Genomic DNA, 12578 nt, shown 5'->3' on the forward strand with positions numbered 1-12578 from the left:
TGACACAATCGACAGAGGTCAGCCCACAGGATTCCTAGAGGCGGGTCACAGGCACAATGCGAGTCCCAGACAGTTCCTCCCGGAAGTCTGCCTGTGACCAGACACACGCTCTCCAGTGACGTTCCGCGACTCGACAGGAGGCGGCGCGCGTGCGCGTCGGCAAAGGGGCGGGGCGGATGAGCGCTGGGAGGGCGTGCATGGGTGGAGGGCGGGGCGGAGGGGTGGGCCTTTCCGGGCGCTCTTTCGTGCTTCACTTCCTGTTTGCCGGCACTTCTGAATCCGGGTCAAGGGTGTCCACCTCCGCTTCGCTTCCCCGGCTGGTCCCGGCACCCTCCTTGACAGCCCAGAGTGACAGCGCCTCCTGACTCATCCTTGGGCCGGTTTCTTCTCTACACCAGTCGGAGCCTGGACGCCTACACCTTCTCCAGAACCGGAAGGCGGGCCTCCCCCGCCTACGGCTGGCAGCCCCAGTTCTGAGCCCCCACCATAGCCGGGGGCCTTGCTGGTCCCTCCGCGCTGATGCCGCAAGGGACCGCCAGCCCGCGGTGGCTGCGGAGTACGAACCTCCATCGCCCTAGGCCCGCCGTGGGTGGTGTCGGTTCTTATCGCGCCCCAGGTTCGCCAGCTCCCGCCCCGATTTGGATGGGCTCCCCTACACGATAAATGTGGCTGCTGAGGCGGCGGTGGCGGTGGCCGGTCCCGCTGCTGCTACGCTCCAAGTTCACCTCCGCCCCGGTGCTCTCCTGCCCTACCTCGGGGCTGCCGCCGCCCGCTCCTTATCCCCTGGCCCTGGCCCTGCGGCGTGGCCACAATGGACAAGATCCTGGAGGGCCTGGTGAGTTCTTCGCACCCGCTTCCCCTAAAGCGGGTGATTGTGCGGAAGGTGGTGGAATCCGCGGAGCATTGGCTAGATCAGGAGCAGTGCGAGGCCATGTTTGACCTGACTACCCGGCTCATCCTGGAGGGCCAGGACCCCTTCCAGCGACAAGTGGGTCACCAGGTACTGGAGGCCTACGCACGCTACCACCGGCCTGAGTTCGAGTCTTTCTTCAACAAGACTTTCGTGTTAGGCCTCCTTCAGCAGGGCTACCACTCGCTGGACAGGAAAGACGTAGCCATCCTGGACTACATTCACAACGGCCTGAAGCTGATCATGAGCTGCCCATCGGTGCTGGACCTCTTCAGCCTGCTGCAGGTAGAGGTGTTACGGATGGTATGTGAGAGGCCAGAGCCCCAACTTTGTGCCCGACTGAGCGACCTTCTGACCGACTTCGTGCAGTGCATCCCCAAAGGGAAATTGTCCATCACCTTCTGCCAACAGCTGGTTCGAACGATAGGCCACTTTCAGTGCGTGTCCACCCAGGAGAAAGAGCTCCGGGAGTATGTCTCCCAGGTATCAAAAGTGAGTAATTTGCTGCAGAACATCTGGAAAGCTGAGCCCTCCACACTGTTACCTTCCCTGCAAGAAGTTTTTGCAAGCATCTCTTCTACAGGTAAGGATTATTTTTAAGGAGACTATCTCTTGGAAATTCAGTCTCTCTCACATACATTTTATGCTTGCTTCCAGCCCAGAAAACATTGTTAAAGGAGAGCAAATCCTAGAACCCTCATCCAAAATTTCATTCCAATCCTCTACCTTATTCAGGATGTCACGTTATACCTTAAAAACACCTCCTGTTCCTATTTTAAAAGTTGGGAACATCTAAGTCTAAGACCTTTGGCATTAAACAAGTTACTTAATTACCCAGCTTTCAGGATGACAGCTGCTATGTAAAGCGTCTACTCATTAGTGACTAATGGTAGCATAGTAATAACATTTACCACATAATTATTGTATGTGATTTTGTCATCTTGTTGAGTTTTTTTCCCTGTTTTTGAATTCCCGCATTTATAAATTCATGGATTGTGCAGTTTTATTACTAGGTTATCACAGTTTACTATGTAGATTTTAAATATTGGCATTTTCTGTCTTAAGTAGTGTATGTGAGAAAGGGATACAGGTAGAATGAGGAAAGCAGGAGTGTGAGACTTAAATACATAATTTTGTGCTACGACTGAATCCTTAAAAATTGAAGAAGGTCACATAATAATACTTGGCTAGAAAATGCTTTCTTTCCTAGAAATTTTACCTGTATGTCTGGGTTCCTGAAAGCCTTGGAGCTTTCAAGTTTATAGTTGTGAAATAATACGTCCAAAACCAGCATCACTTCTCTACTTAATACAACCATTCTCCTTAATTATTCCTCTTGGGTATTCGAACTAGAACTTGTGTCCTCCTTTCATTTTGAGAAACAGAAATAAGGTTGGAGTTTTAGCCTGTCCTTACAATCTGATAAAGAATTTAATGTATGCCAACTATTTATTTACAGTATTTGTTTGGGTTGATTAATTTTTTCTTACTGTAATTTTACTTGTATTGTCTGTGTTACCATAGCTGTTAAAGGTGCTCATCTTGGAGTCACTTAATTTTTATGTAATTTAGCAAAGTCTACCCTTAATTCATCTAAATTTCAACTTAAAAGAAAGATTTGTTAAAAAAATCTTCCTTATAGCTTTGTAATGACTATTATAGTAGTTTTAAATAACCTTCAGTAGTCTTAAAGTGAGAATTGAAATTGATACCTAGTAATTCTTTTCTAATGCTTTGCAAATGAATATCTTAACACAACAATAATTAATATTAAAAATTGGAGGTCAAGTAATTAATGGATTAAAGATGGCAGTACTAAATAACAGTTTTTAAAATTCAATATTCTGTGTGTAGAATGAGTAAATACTGCTATTTGCTCTTAGTCTCTCATTTAATATTCATGTAATTTAATATTCCTCTTTCATCAGAATCTACTATGGTGTATAGTATAGCTGCTTCCTGATTAACACCTTTGCTGCAAATAAATATGTATTTTTTGTTCTTTTGGGAAAGTGTTGTTTTCTTTATAATACTTCACTTGAACCTTCTTGCTATATTTCTTTTTCTTTTGAATTAAAAAATAGATGCATCATTTGAACCTTCTGTAGCACTGGCAAGCCTCGTGCAGCATATTCCTCTTCAGATGATTACAGTTCTCATCAGGAGCCTTACCACGGATCCCAATGTAAAAGATGCAAGTATGACCCAAGCTCTTTGCAGGTACTCCTTCATTCTACTCATTGTAGATTTGAGAGGAGAAGATATCTTGTGAGTAATGAGAAACTTAGAGAAATAGTTAAAACTAATCAGGGACTCAAATATATAAATGTATTCCAAACTAATTGGAGTGGTTTATCTTATTATAGCCTTGGCAGGGATCCTAGTAATTCATAAATTTGTTTCAATTTAGCTTTTTTATTCCAAAATCCTACACTTGTGTTCATTTATTATACAGATAGAAGTTTATTGTATTATCAATATCCATGTATTTTTCTAATTTCATTGCTCATTTTTATTTCCTACAACCTATTTATTCCCTCCAGGCTTTTTTAACTTTCCCTTCCTATTTTATCTTAAGCATACTTTATCTTTCAGCTGGGCTCAGTGGGTAATATACTCTTTTCTTTTGTCTAATATTTAGTTTTCTGCTTTAGTTTTAGATAGATAACATATTTTTCTGATTTCAACATGCATCCTGATTTCAAAGATGTTAAAATGTGGAAATGCCCGGTTATGGGTATTCTACTTAAATGAGCAAAATTTTTTTCACTTAGTGCTGTATAACTAATTATACATCTTAAAATTGACTTTGTTTTAGATTTAGATTTTGTTTTAGAATATATCATAAATAAGTAAAATAATTTAGTATGTGCAATTGTTTTGGGGAAAAAAAGTGGGTAAGAAGAGGAATGTGGTGTGAAGAAGGGGTTTACAATTTTGAATAAGATGGATAAGGAAACCTTAGTTGAGGTGACCATGACAATAAAGACATGAAGGAAATGGAAGGAGCAAACCTGTGGATATTTCAGGGAAAGAATATCAGTGTAGGTGGTACTGGACTTAGGATGATTTGTTTTATGATTTTTCAACTTTATGAATGTGAATTCAGTAGAAACCATACTTTGAATTTTCAGTCTGCTCTTTTCCTTGGTTAGCAATACTTGGTACAATATTTTCTCAAAATATTGGGCAGCAGTAGTGATCCACAGGTCCCAGTCAGCTACATAATCAGAGGGTAAATAATCTTTATGGTGTACTGTGTTGCTAAGTTGGAGTGTTTGGCAGGTTGAGTGTCTTGATTGCATTCTTTATTTATATTTTGTTTACAGTGAATTTATCAGGATATAACCCCAACCTAAGTCAAGGAGCATCTGTACTGTCTTACAACTTCCTGATTTTTCTCTTCTAAAGTGCCCATCTATGCGCTTATTCCAGCTATTGAGTTTCTCTTTTCAGTTATTATATGTTTTCTCATTGAACTTTTCCTGTCTGTTTTTGTTCTTTATTTCTTCTTTGTGTGTGTATTAAACATATTTAAGTAGAAAATAAGAATTTGCAACAAAATGGTTTTTATGCCATTGTTATAAAATTTACATATATAAATATATGAACTGAAGGATTCATGTTGAATTCCCAATAGGCTGCATATGTACTCATCCCACTATCTATTACACAAACTCTAGAAAGTCAGATTTTTTTTCATCTTTTTCACTGCTGTGTTTAAAAAGGTCTTTCTCTTCAAGCTTTTCTTCTTTCTTTGTGCTCTTAAACTTAAGAGAATCATCTTATTTGTAATTTATACTTCTGACTTCTTATTGCTCACTCCTTTCTTAATTTCCAGGGACTTGTGAGAATATTTATATATTTGAGAAAAGTCTATATAACTATGTTGTATGGCTTCTGTCACTATTACTTTTAATTTATAGTGAAAGCTTTGCCTTTTTTTGGTAGTCTGTATTTTTTATTTTCATCTTTTTAATGTCTTTGTATTTATTGTTTTTTAATTTCTAGTCTTATGACAGCATGCTTCCCATGTCTGTTCTTTTTCTTCTTCCGTTTCTTCTTATCACTTTATTAATCTGTTGTGTATGTGGTTGATTTCAATCTTTTATAAAATAAAGTTCTTAGTACTCAGGACTGAGGCAGATTACTTGAGCCCAGGAGATGGAAATGGAGAATAGCCTAGGCAACATAGTGAGATTCTGTCTTAAAAAATGAATAAGTAAATAAAACTGAAATTTAAAAAAAAGAAATATTCTTATTTCATGGATCTCTCCCTAATGAAACTCTTGTTTGTTGTCAGTGTGACTGCAACATCTCTTTTGAATGAATATATCAAATTATATTGTCCTCTTAGTAAAATATTGGAACAAATAGACTGTAAGCTAGATCAACCCTCAAAATGTGTCAAAGTGAGTATGTAATTCTTTGAGAATTAGATTTCACAGCTGCAAGTAAATTAGAATTTAGTTTTTCCATACCCTTCGTTGCATACGTAATAATAGCTAATATTGTTTACATGCCAAAAGTCATTCATATTCACCACAGCCTTTTGAGGTAGATCATATTTTTGACCCTATTTTATAGTTGAGGAAATTGAGAGATTAAATAATTTACTCAGGTTCACTTAGAAAGGAAGTGGTACATTTGGCTCCAGAGTTATCATCATACCATGTAGACACCAATGAAGAGAGAAACCCAGAATAATCAGATTTATTACTCGCGGTTGCTCTTTAAGAGACAGAACTTATCTTCATGGCCTGATAGTGATTTTTATTTATTTATTTTTCTTATTTTGATTCCCATTGACACTTTTAATTCTCCTAGATATCTGCTCACAAATCTAGAAGCATTTTTCAATTCCATCCTTCCATTCCCTTTGAGTAACATCACGGAGTCTTTTGGATTCTTTCTTTAGCGCATTTCTTAGAATGATATTTTGTCTATTCCCACCATTTGTGGAAACAGACCCGCACTGTTGAAGTGGGCTTCTAGTTGTCCTTTTAATTTTTCTTATCTGAACACTCAGCCCTACTGATTTTTTTCCTCTGACCAAGAAACTATAGTGACTGATACTACTTACTATAAACTATGTGCAGATTCAACTTGTCAGCACTCAGCAAACACTCTTGTTCTTAATTTTCTAGACTTTTTTTAAACAGTCATTGTATCCAACTTAATAATTTATTTTGTTTTTGAAATGTACTTGGGAATTAATTTTTACCTATTTGTTTCCACAAGAAGATGTGATCCAGTTTTTAAACTACATTTCCAATTTAACCTATACAATCCTTTTTAACCCATAATCTACCCACAGTGATTATTTTTTACATAGAAAGTGCAATTGCAAGGATGTTTATTTTTACCATACTCCTACATTATACTTGCTCATGCACTATATTTTTCCAAAAGTACCACTTACCATGCTTCACAGTCATTTTTTGTAATTCAAAAAAACAAATGCAAGTATCATTGCAGCACCAGATAACATTGAAGTATGAAATAGGCCAGATGTCAGTGAAATGATAGTGAATGCAGTACACAAGCATCTTCTGGAGAAAGCTGATCCTCAATTCTAATTGTTTGTTGTCACAGGGATATTTATATTCAATCTTGTTTGATCTCATTTTTCAAAAGAAGCCTGAAATCCAGTTTTTTATGTGAAACTTCCCAATTTTTAAAACATTGGGACAAATAAGACTGAAGGCTAAATGTAGACCTCAAACTGCCATGTAAAAGTGAAAATTGATTTTACTCTCCATAAATTATGATTAAATCTATTTTGTTGCCTTTCATGACTCCTGCTTTATTGTTAATTTTAAAGTTGCATATATGTATTTTTTTAGCTATAGAAGAAATGGTTTTATTTATTCAGCAAATGAGCTCCTACTCTGTGCCAGGCACTCTGCTGAGTAAGGGGATCCAAAGATATGTAAGATTAAAATAAGAACAAGATCTGCTCCAGAGTTTATAGTCTAATAGAGGCGATAAGATGTTGGAGTACATAAACAACAACTGCAGTTAAAATGTTCTTTATTGTAAGCAATTAAATAAAAATTTAAGAAAAATGTCCTTAGAATTCAAACTTATAGTAACCAATATGTGATAGAAATGATCGCTATAGTTAACCATAAAAATAACTCATCCTACGATTTCTGTGCCTGAGGGGATTTTGGCATATACCAGTTTAATCAAAATGAAGAAAAAAATGCAGAGGGAAAAGCAATTGCACTGGCAAGTTTAATACAGATACCAATACCACTGTTTGATAATTTTGTGATCATTGATAATTTTTATCTTTCTCTTTTCCAATCTGAGGATACAAAACATCTTACTACTATATTCTTAGCAGCTAACATAGTACTCCCTATATAATACACACTCAAATATTTGCTTCATGAACAACTTCTGTTTAGTCTGCTATAACAAAATAATTTAAACTGAGTAATTTATGAACAACAGAAATTTATTTTTCACAGTTCTGAAGGATGAGAAGTTTGAGAATAAGACACTAGCAAATTCAGTAACTGGTGAGAGCCTGTTTCTCATAGATGGCACCTTCTGTGCGTGGGTGGAAGTATCTTTTATAAGGGCACTAATCCCACCCGTGATGGCTCCACCATTATGATCTAGCACCTCTTAAAGGTCTCATTTCTTAATACCAATGTATTGGGAATTCAATTTCAACATGTGAATTTTAGAGGGACGCAAACCCTCACACCATAGCAGCTTCTAAAATGTGTAACTACTGATGTGAAGTTTGTTTTAAGATTGTTCTGGAGATTGGATTGGTACACATGGGATAAAGAGTAAGATTTATGAGATGGGAAGAAAATAAGGAGGCTAGAGGAAAAAATATAAGTAATTGGGAATAATAAAGAGCCATTGCCAAGTGGGATTTTCTTTTTTTTTTTTTTAATATTTTTTTTCGTTGATATGGACAAGTATCTTTATTTTTATTTATTTATTTTTATGTGGTACTGAGGATTGAACCCAGGGCCTCACGCATGCAAGGCAAGCGCTCTACCAATGAGCAACAACCCCAGCCCCCCAAGTGGGTTTTCTGTTCTCTGCCCACTCACCCTGTATTATACTCTCCTTAGACTGAATTAAAGAGGATTCTGGTCTTGAGCTCTGTCCGGTTCTTCTGTGACAGTGCCACTCCCCTTAGAGCCACAGTGCCAAATAGAAATGCTCACACATGCCCCTCTAGGCCACATTAGGTTTTTTTGTGTATATTTCCATGTGTATACTCACATTGTTTTCTTTTAAACAAAAATGAAAGATTTTTTAAACTTATTTTAACAACATTTCATATCTTTCCATATTAGATAACCATGGATAGATTCATCTCCCTCATTTCTTCAGATTCTGCTTAGTGTTCTGCAGTGTCACTGCTGCAGTGTATTTGGTCTTTTCCTTATTGGTGGTCATTTAGGTTTTTCTGCAGTTTTTCTGTATCAAAAACAGTGCTACATTGAGAGTGAGTGAGTGAGTGAGTGTGTGTGTGTGTGTGTGTGTGTGTGTATTTTCTTTTGGTTTTGGAATTGAGCCTAGAGGTACTTAACCACTGAATTACATCCCCAATCCTTTTTATTTTTTTATTTTGAGGCAGGTTCTCACCAAGTTACTACTTACCAAGGCCCAAGTTACTTCGGCCTCACTAAGTTGCTAAGCCTGGCCTCAGACTTTCAATCCTATTACTTATCCTCCCTAGTCTCTAGGATTACAGGCATGCACCACTGTGCCCAGCATATATTCTTAATTCACAAAAGCAAGTATGTCTCTTCTTTTATGTAGAATAGTCACTAAATTTTTGAGAATCAATCTTGAAATAGTTGGAAGATGTAGAATAGCTATCAGGGGCTACTTCAATGACTTGTAGCTGTCATTGTTGGAAGAAGCCAGGAAAACAAGAAGTAAATTGAGTATAGGGAATGGAAAGAACATACAGATAACTTGTAGTCAGTGTGTATTGGGACTTTAGGGGCATTTTAATCTTAAAAGGAAAAAAACTTAATAAAGACAACACTCCAATATTATTATAGATAGTTATATAATAGCTTTGGTGAAGATGTCCAAATCAATTTAGATGTCAGTCCTTTTAACATGGTAGTTGCTTTTTGGGGGCAGATTTATGACCTCGGCATTGGTAGTTTGACAGTTTGGAGGATGAAGATGTTTATTGTTGCATATGTTAAAAGAGAGGAATTCACAATGAATATTTCCAGTGTCATATATTGACCCATTTTCTCTTCACAACATCCCTGAAAATGAGCATGCTTACCTGCAATCTAGAGATAAGGAATTTGAGGCACAGAGATTATAAGTACTTATAATATATATCATATAATATATAGTTTTCTGGCTAATAAATTATAAATTGAGATCTTTAAACCACTTGCTCTGACTTCAAAAGGTGAGTTTTTTCCCCTACTATTTTCTTATTAGATAATCCTTAAAATCAGTCTGTTAGGTTGAATTGTATGAACATTTGGTCTAATTGCTTTCCAAAAGAGTTGTACCTGCTTTCATTGTGGTAAATATCTAACTTAGGGAGTCCCTTTCAAACCTTGTTTTACTTTATCTTTTTTCCCTTGAACTGGGTTGATATTCAAGAAGAAAGGCATTCATTAATGAAATTAGGCCATTAGCATATTTACACAATTTGTACCCTTTTATATATTTGAAGTTTTCTTTTGTTGTCTTTACATAGTAGAGTTTTGAAAGAGATGATGATACCTGTTCCATAATTGACAATATATCCTCTTTTAATGGTGTATTACATTAGACTGCACTCATCAGGAAGGAGAAATCTTGATTGATATCCATATGTTTTCATTTGGATATCTATATGTCAGCTGTTCTTAGAGTAAGTTTGATAATAAATTCTTGATACCATTATATAGTATAATTTTTTTTATTCTTGCATTTGTTAAAATTAGAAATTTTTTAATGGAAATGCATTAAATATAAGAAATTGTCACTGTACAAAATTGAAAACTTCTTGAGGGTAAGCATCCATTGTATTTCATTGCTACATCTTGGTCAGTGCTTTTTACTAGCAAGTTGTAAATAATGAGTTATGAAGTGAGTGGTAACAAGAGTAGTCTACTCTTGAGTAATGTTGAAAATATTTCCAATACTGATAGTTTTATTTTTCTTCATTTTTCAGAATGATTGACTGGCTATCCTGGCCGTTGGCTCAGCATGTGGATACTTGGGTAATTGCACTGCTGAAAGGACTAGCAGCTGTTCAGAAGTTTACTATTTTGATAGATGTTACTTTGCTGAAAATAGAACTGGTAAGTGGGAGTATATTAATCTATTAGAATGCATGAAATCTTATAATCAATATTTTTATAATCAATATTGTCTCTTTAAAAGCATTTGAATGCTTAATTTTGGTTTTGTTTTTGGTTTTGTTTTGAATAGGCCTTAGTAATTTAAAAAATGCCATGTAAGTGTAATTAAAATAGTTTTGCTATTTTCAGATACTGACTATGAAAACATTTCTCCCATTATTTCTTGAATCCATCTAATTAAACTTTTACCATTACCTTACCAAAATTACCTTTGATAACAGTGCTTCCCAATGTTGCTACACCAGGGATCATTTCTCAGGGCTCTCCTCTTCAACCTGTCAGCAGCATTTGACACAACTGAACACTCCCTCTTAAAACACTTTTCTTACACAATTTCCAGGACATCATATTTCCTTGGGTTTTGTCCTGCTTCACTGGCATATCAGTCTCCTGTTCTTGCTTTTTCCAGTTTTTAGATTGCCTTAGAGTTCAGTCTTTGGTCCTCTTTCTTTTCAGTGCATATTCACAGCATAGGTGTCCCAAGGCTTTATGACTGACAAATGTATATTTCTAGTTCATTGTTCTCCCTTGAATTCCATATCCATATATTCAACTGTCTATACTCAGATATGAAACTCTAATTTTTTTTCTCCCACAGGTGATCTTTCCCATCTTAATAAAGGGCTACTCCATCCTTTCACTCACTTAGGCCAGAAACTTGAAGCTATCCTTATCTCTAACATCTCTCTCAACCCATATCCTATATATCCTGCTGACTCCACCTTTAAAATATATCCAGAATCCTACCACTTTTAATCAGTTACATCACCACTACCTCAATCCAAAGTTGTCACCATCTCTTGTTGAATTGATTACCATAGCCTCCCTGCTTTTTGTTCCCTGTAGGTGTCTCACAAGATGCCATGTGATCTGGCCCACTGCTACTTCTCTAATTCCATCTCCCACTTGCCTTAGTCTCTTGCTTCACTTACACTGTCCTCCCTACTATATTCATATCTCACCAGCATGGAGGACTTGGGACCTTTGCACTGCTTTTTGTCCTGTTTAAATTGCTATTTTCTCAAGTATCTACCAAGCTTATCTCTCTCCTTTCCGCTTTATAGTCAGATATTACCTTTTACATGAGGCATTTTTTTTGCACATCCTTTGTAAAAATAGCAAACCCCTCTGCCACCCAGTATTTCCTTTTCATGCCCTGCTTTGTATTTTGATAGCACTTACCATTATATGTTCCTTTTTATTATCTCTTCACATCCTTTATACTTAAAGTCCTTTTAGAAATTATTTTTCAGATCTACTGTTTTCCATTGCCTAGAACAGTGCTGAGCAATAGTAAGTGCTTAATAAATATTTATTGAGTGAATTAAATGAAGAGTAGCCCAAGAAACATCATCATATAAACATAGTTTAACAGATTTCCATTTATCGGTGTATTTTAAGAATTGGGTAGGCCATTACATTCCCCTTGATCTCAGTCATGTTGTTATCTCAAAACTTTGTCCTTCCCCCAAAGTTTAATAACATGTTATGATAGAACTTTTCAGGAATGGGGGCATTCATATATATCATTTTTGCTCTAGGGAAATAACTACTGATTGAGTTACTGATTTTCCTCCAAATTCTTAAGATGGGTGTCTTATCTTATTTTGAAGGTTTTTAATCGACTTTGGTTTCCTCTTGTGAGACCTGGTGCTCTTGCAGTTCTTTCTCACATGCTGCTTAGTTTTCAGCATTCTCCAGAGGCGTTCCATTTGGTAAGTTATGCCAGAAGCTTCCTATAATTAAAAAAACATTTCAAAATTTAGTTTCCTATTGAGTCACATTTGTATGTAGTGAAAAGGCTGTAGGTTAGTTCTGATCTATTTTCACATAGCTTTACCTTTTCTTAGAAAATTGAAGCTGTGTAATTTCTCTCCAAGGAATGTATTTTCAGAATGTTTTGTGTCTCACCAAAACTACCCTACTTGTTACTGCTCTATGTGAGATATGTCACTGATGGATGTCTGCTGTACATATGAACAGTGCAAAAGGATTAAAATAGTTGAAAATCACTAATGGCTTTAAAATTTCAGAACCATGAAAACATCAGTTTGATTTATTGCCTTAAAATTAAGTCTTTTTATTCACTCTCAGCCCATATCCTGCTGACTCCATCTTAAAACATATCTAGAATGCTACCACTTTAAACAATTACATCACTGGTTTTGATTTGATTATCAATTATCACAGGTAATGACCCAGATGTTACTTAAGGGACCTGTCCATTGACATTTTTATGGCATCAGAGGAAAGCAGTAGCTTTGTGTGAATGCCTGCTTCCTCCAAGATCTGATCCGCAGTTT

At 36.7% G+C, this 12578-nt stretch overlaps 1 protein-coding gene across 1 annotated transcript in view; it reads left to right on the plus strand.

Moving 5' to 3' along the window:
* Nucleotides 1-289: 289 nt before the first annotated feature.
* The window catches only part of Usp38 (ubiquitin specific peptidase 38), a 32038-nt gene continuing 19749 nt past the window's right edge, over nucleotides 290-12578 (plus strand). Inside the window, exons 1-4 of the mRNA XM_026392706.2 lie at nucleotides 290-1493; nucleotides 2995-3130; nucleotides 10086-10215; nucleotides 11889-11990. Of these exons, the coding sequence (XP_026248491.1) occupies nucleotides 812-1493; nucleotides 2995-3130; nucleotides 10086-10215; nucleotides 11889-11990 (1050 nt within the window). The 5' untranslated portion in view covers nucleotides 290-811. The remainder of the gene's footprint in view (nucleotides 1494-2994; nucleotides 3131-10085; nucleotides 10216-11888; nucleotides 11991-12578) is intronic.

This window comes from Urocitellus parryii, chromosome 10 (assembly GCF_045843805.1).
Source record: "Urocitellus parryii isolate mUroPar1 chromosome 10, mUroPar1.hap1, whole genome shotgun sequence".
Classification (NCBI taxonomy): Eukaryota; Metazoa; Chordata; class Mammalia; order Rodentia; family Sciuridae; genus Urocitellus; species Urocitellus parryii.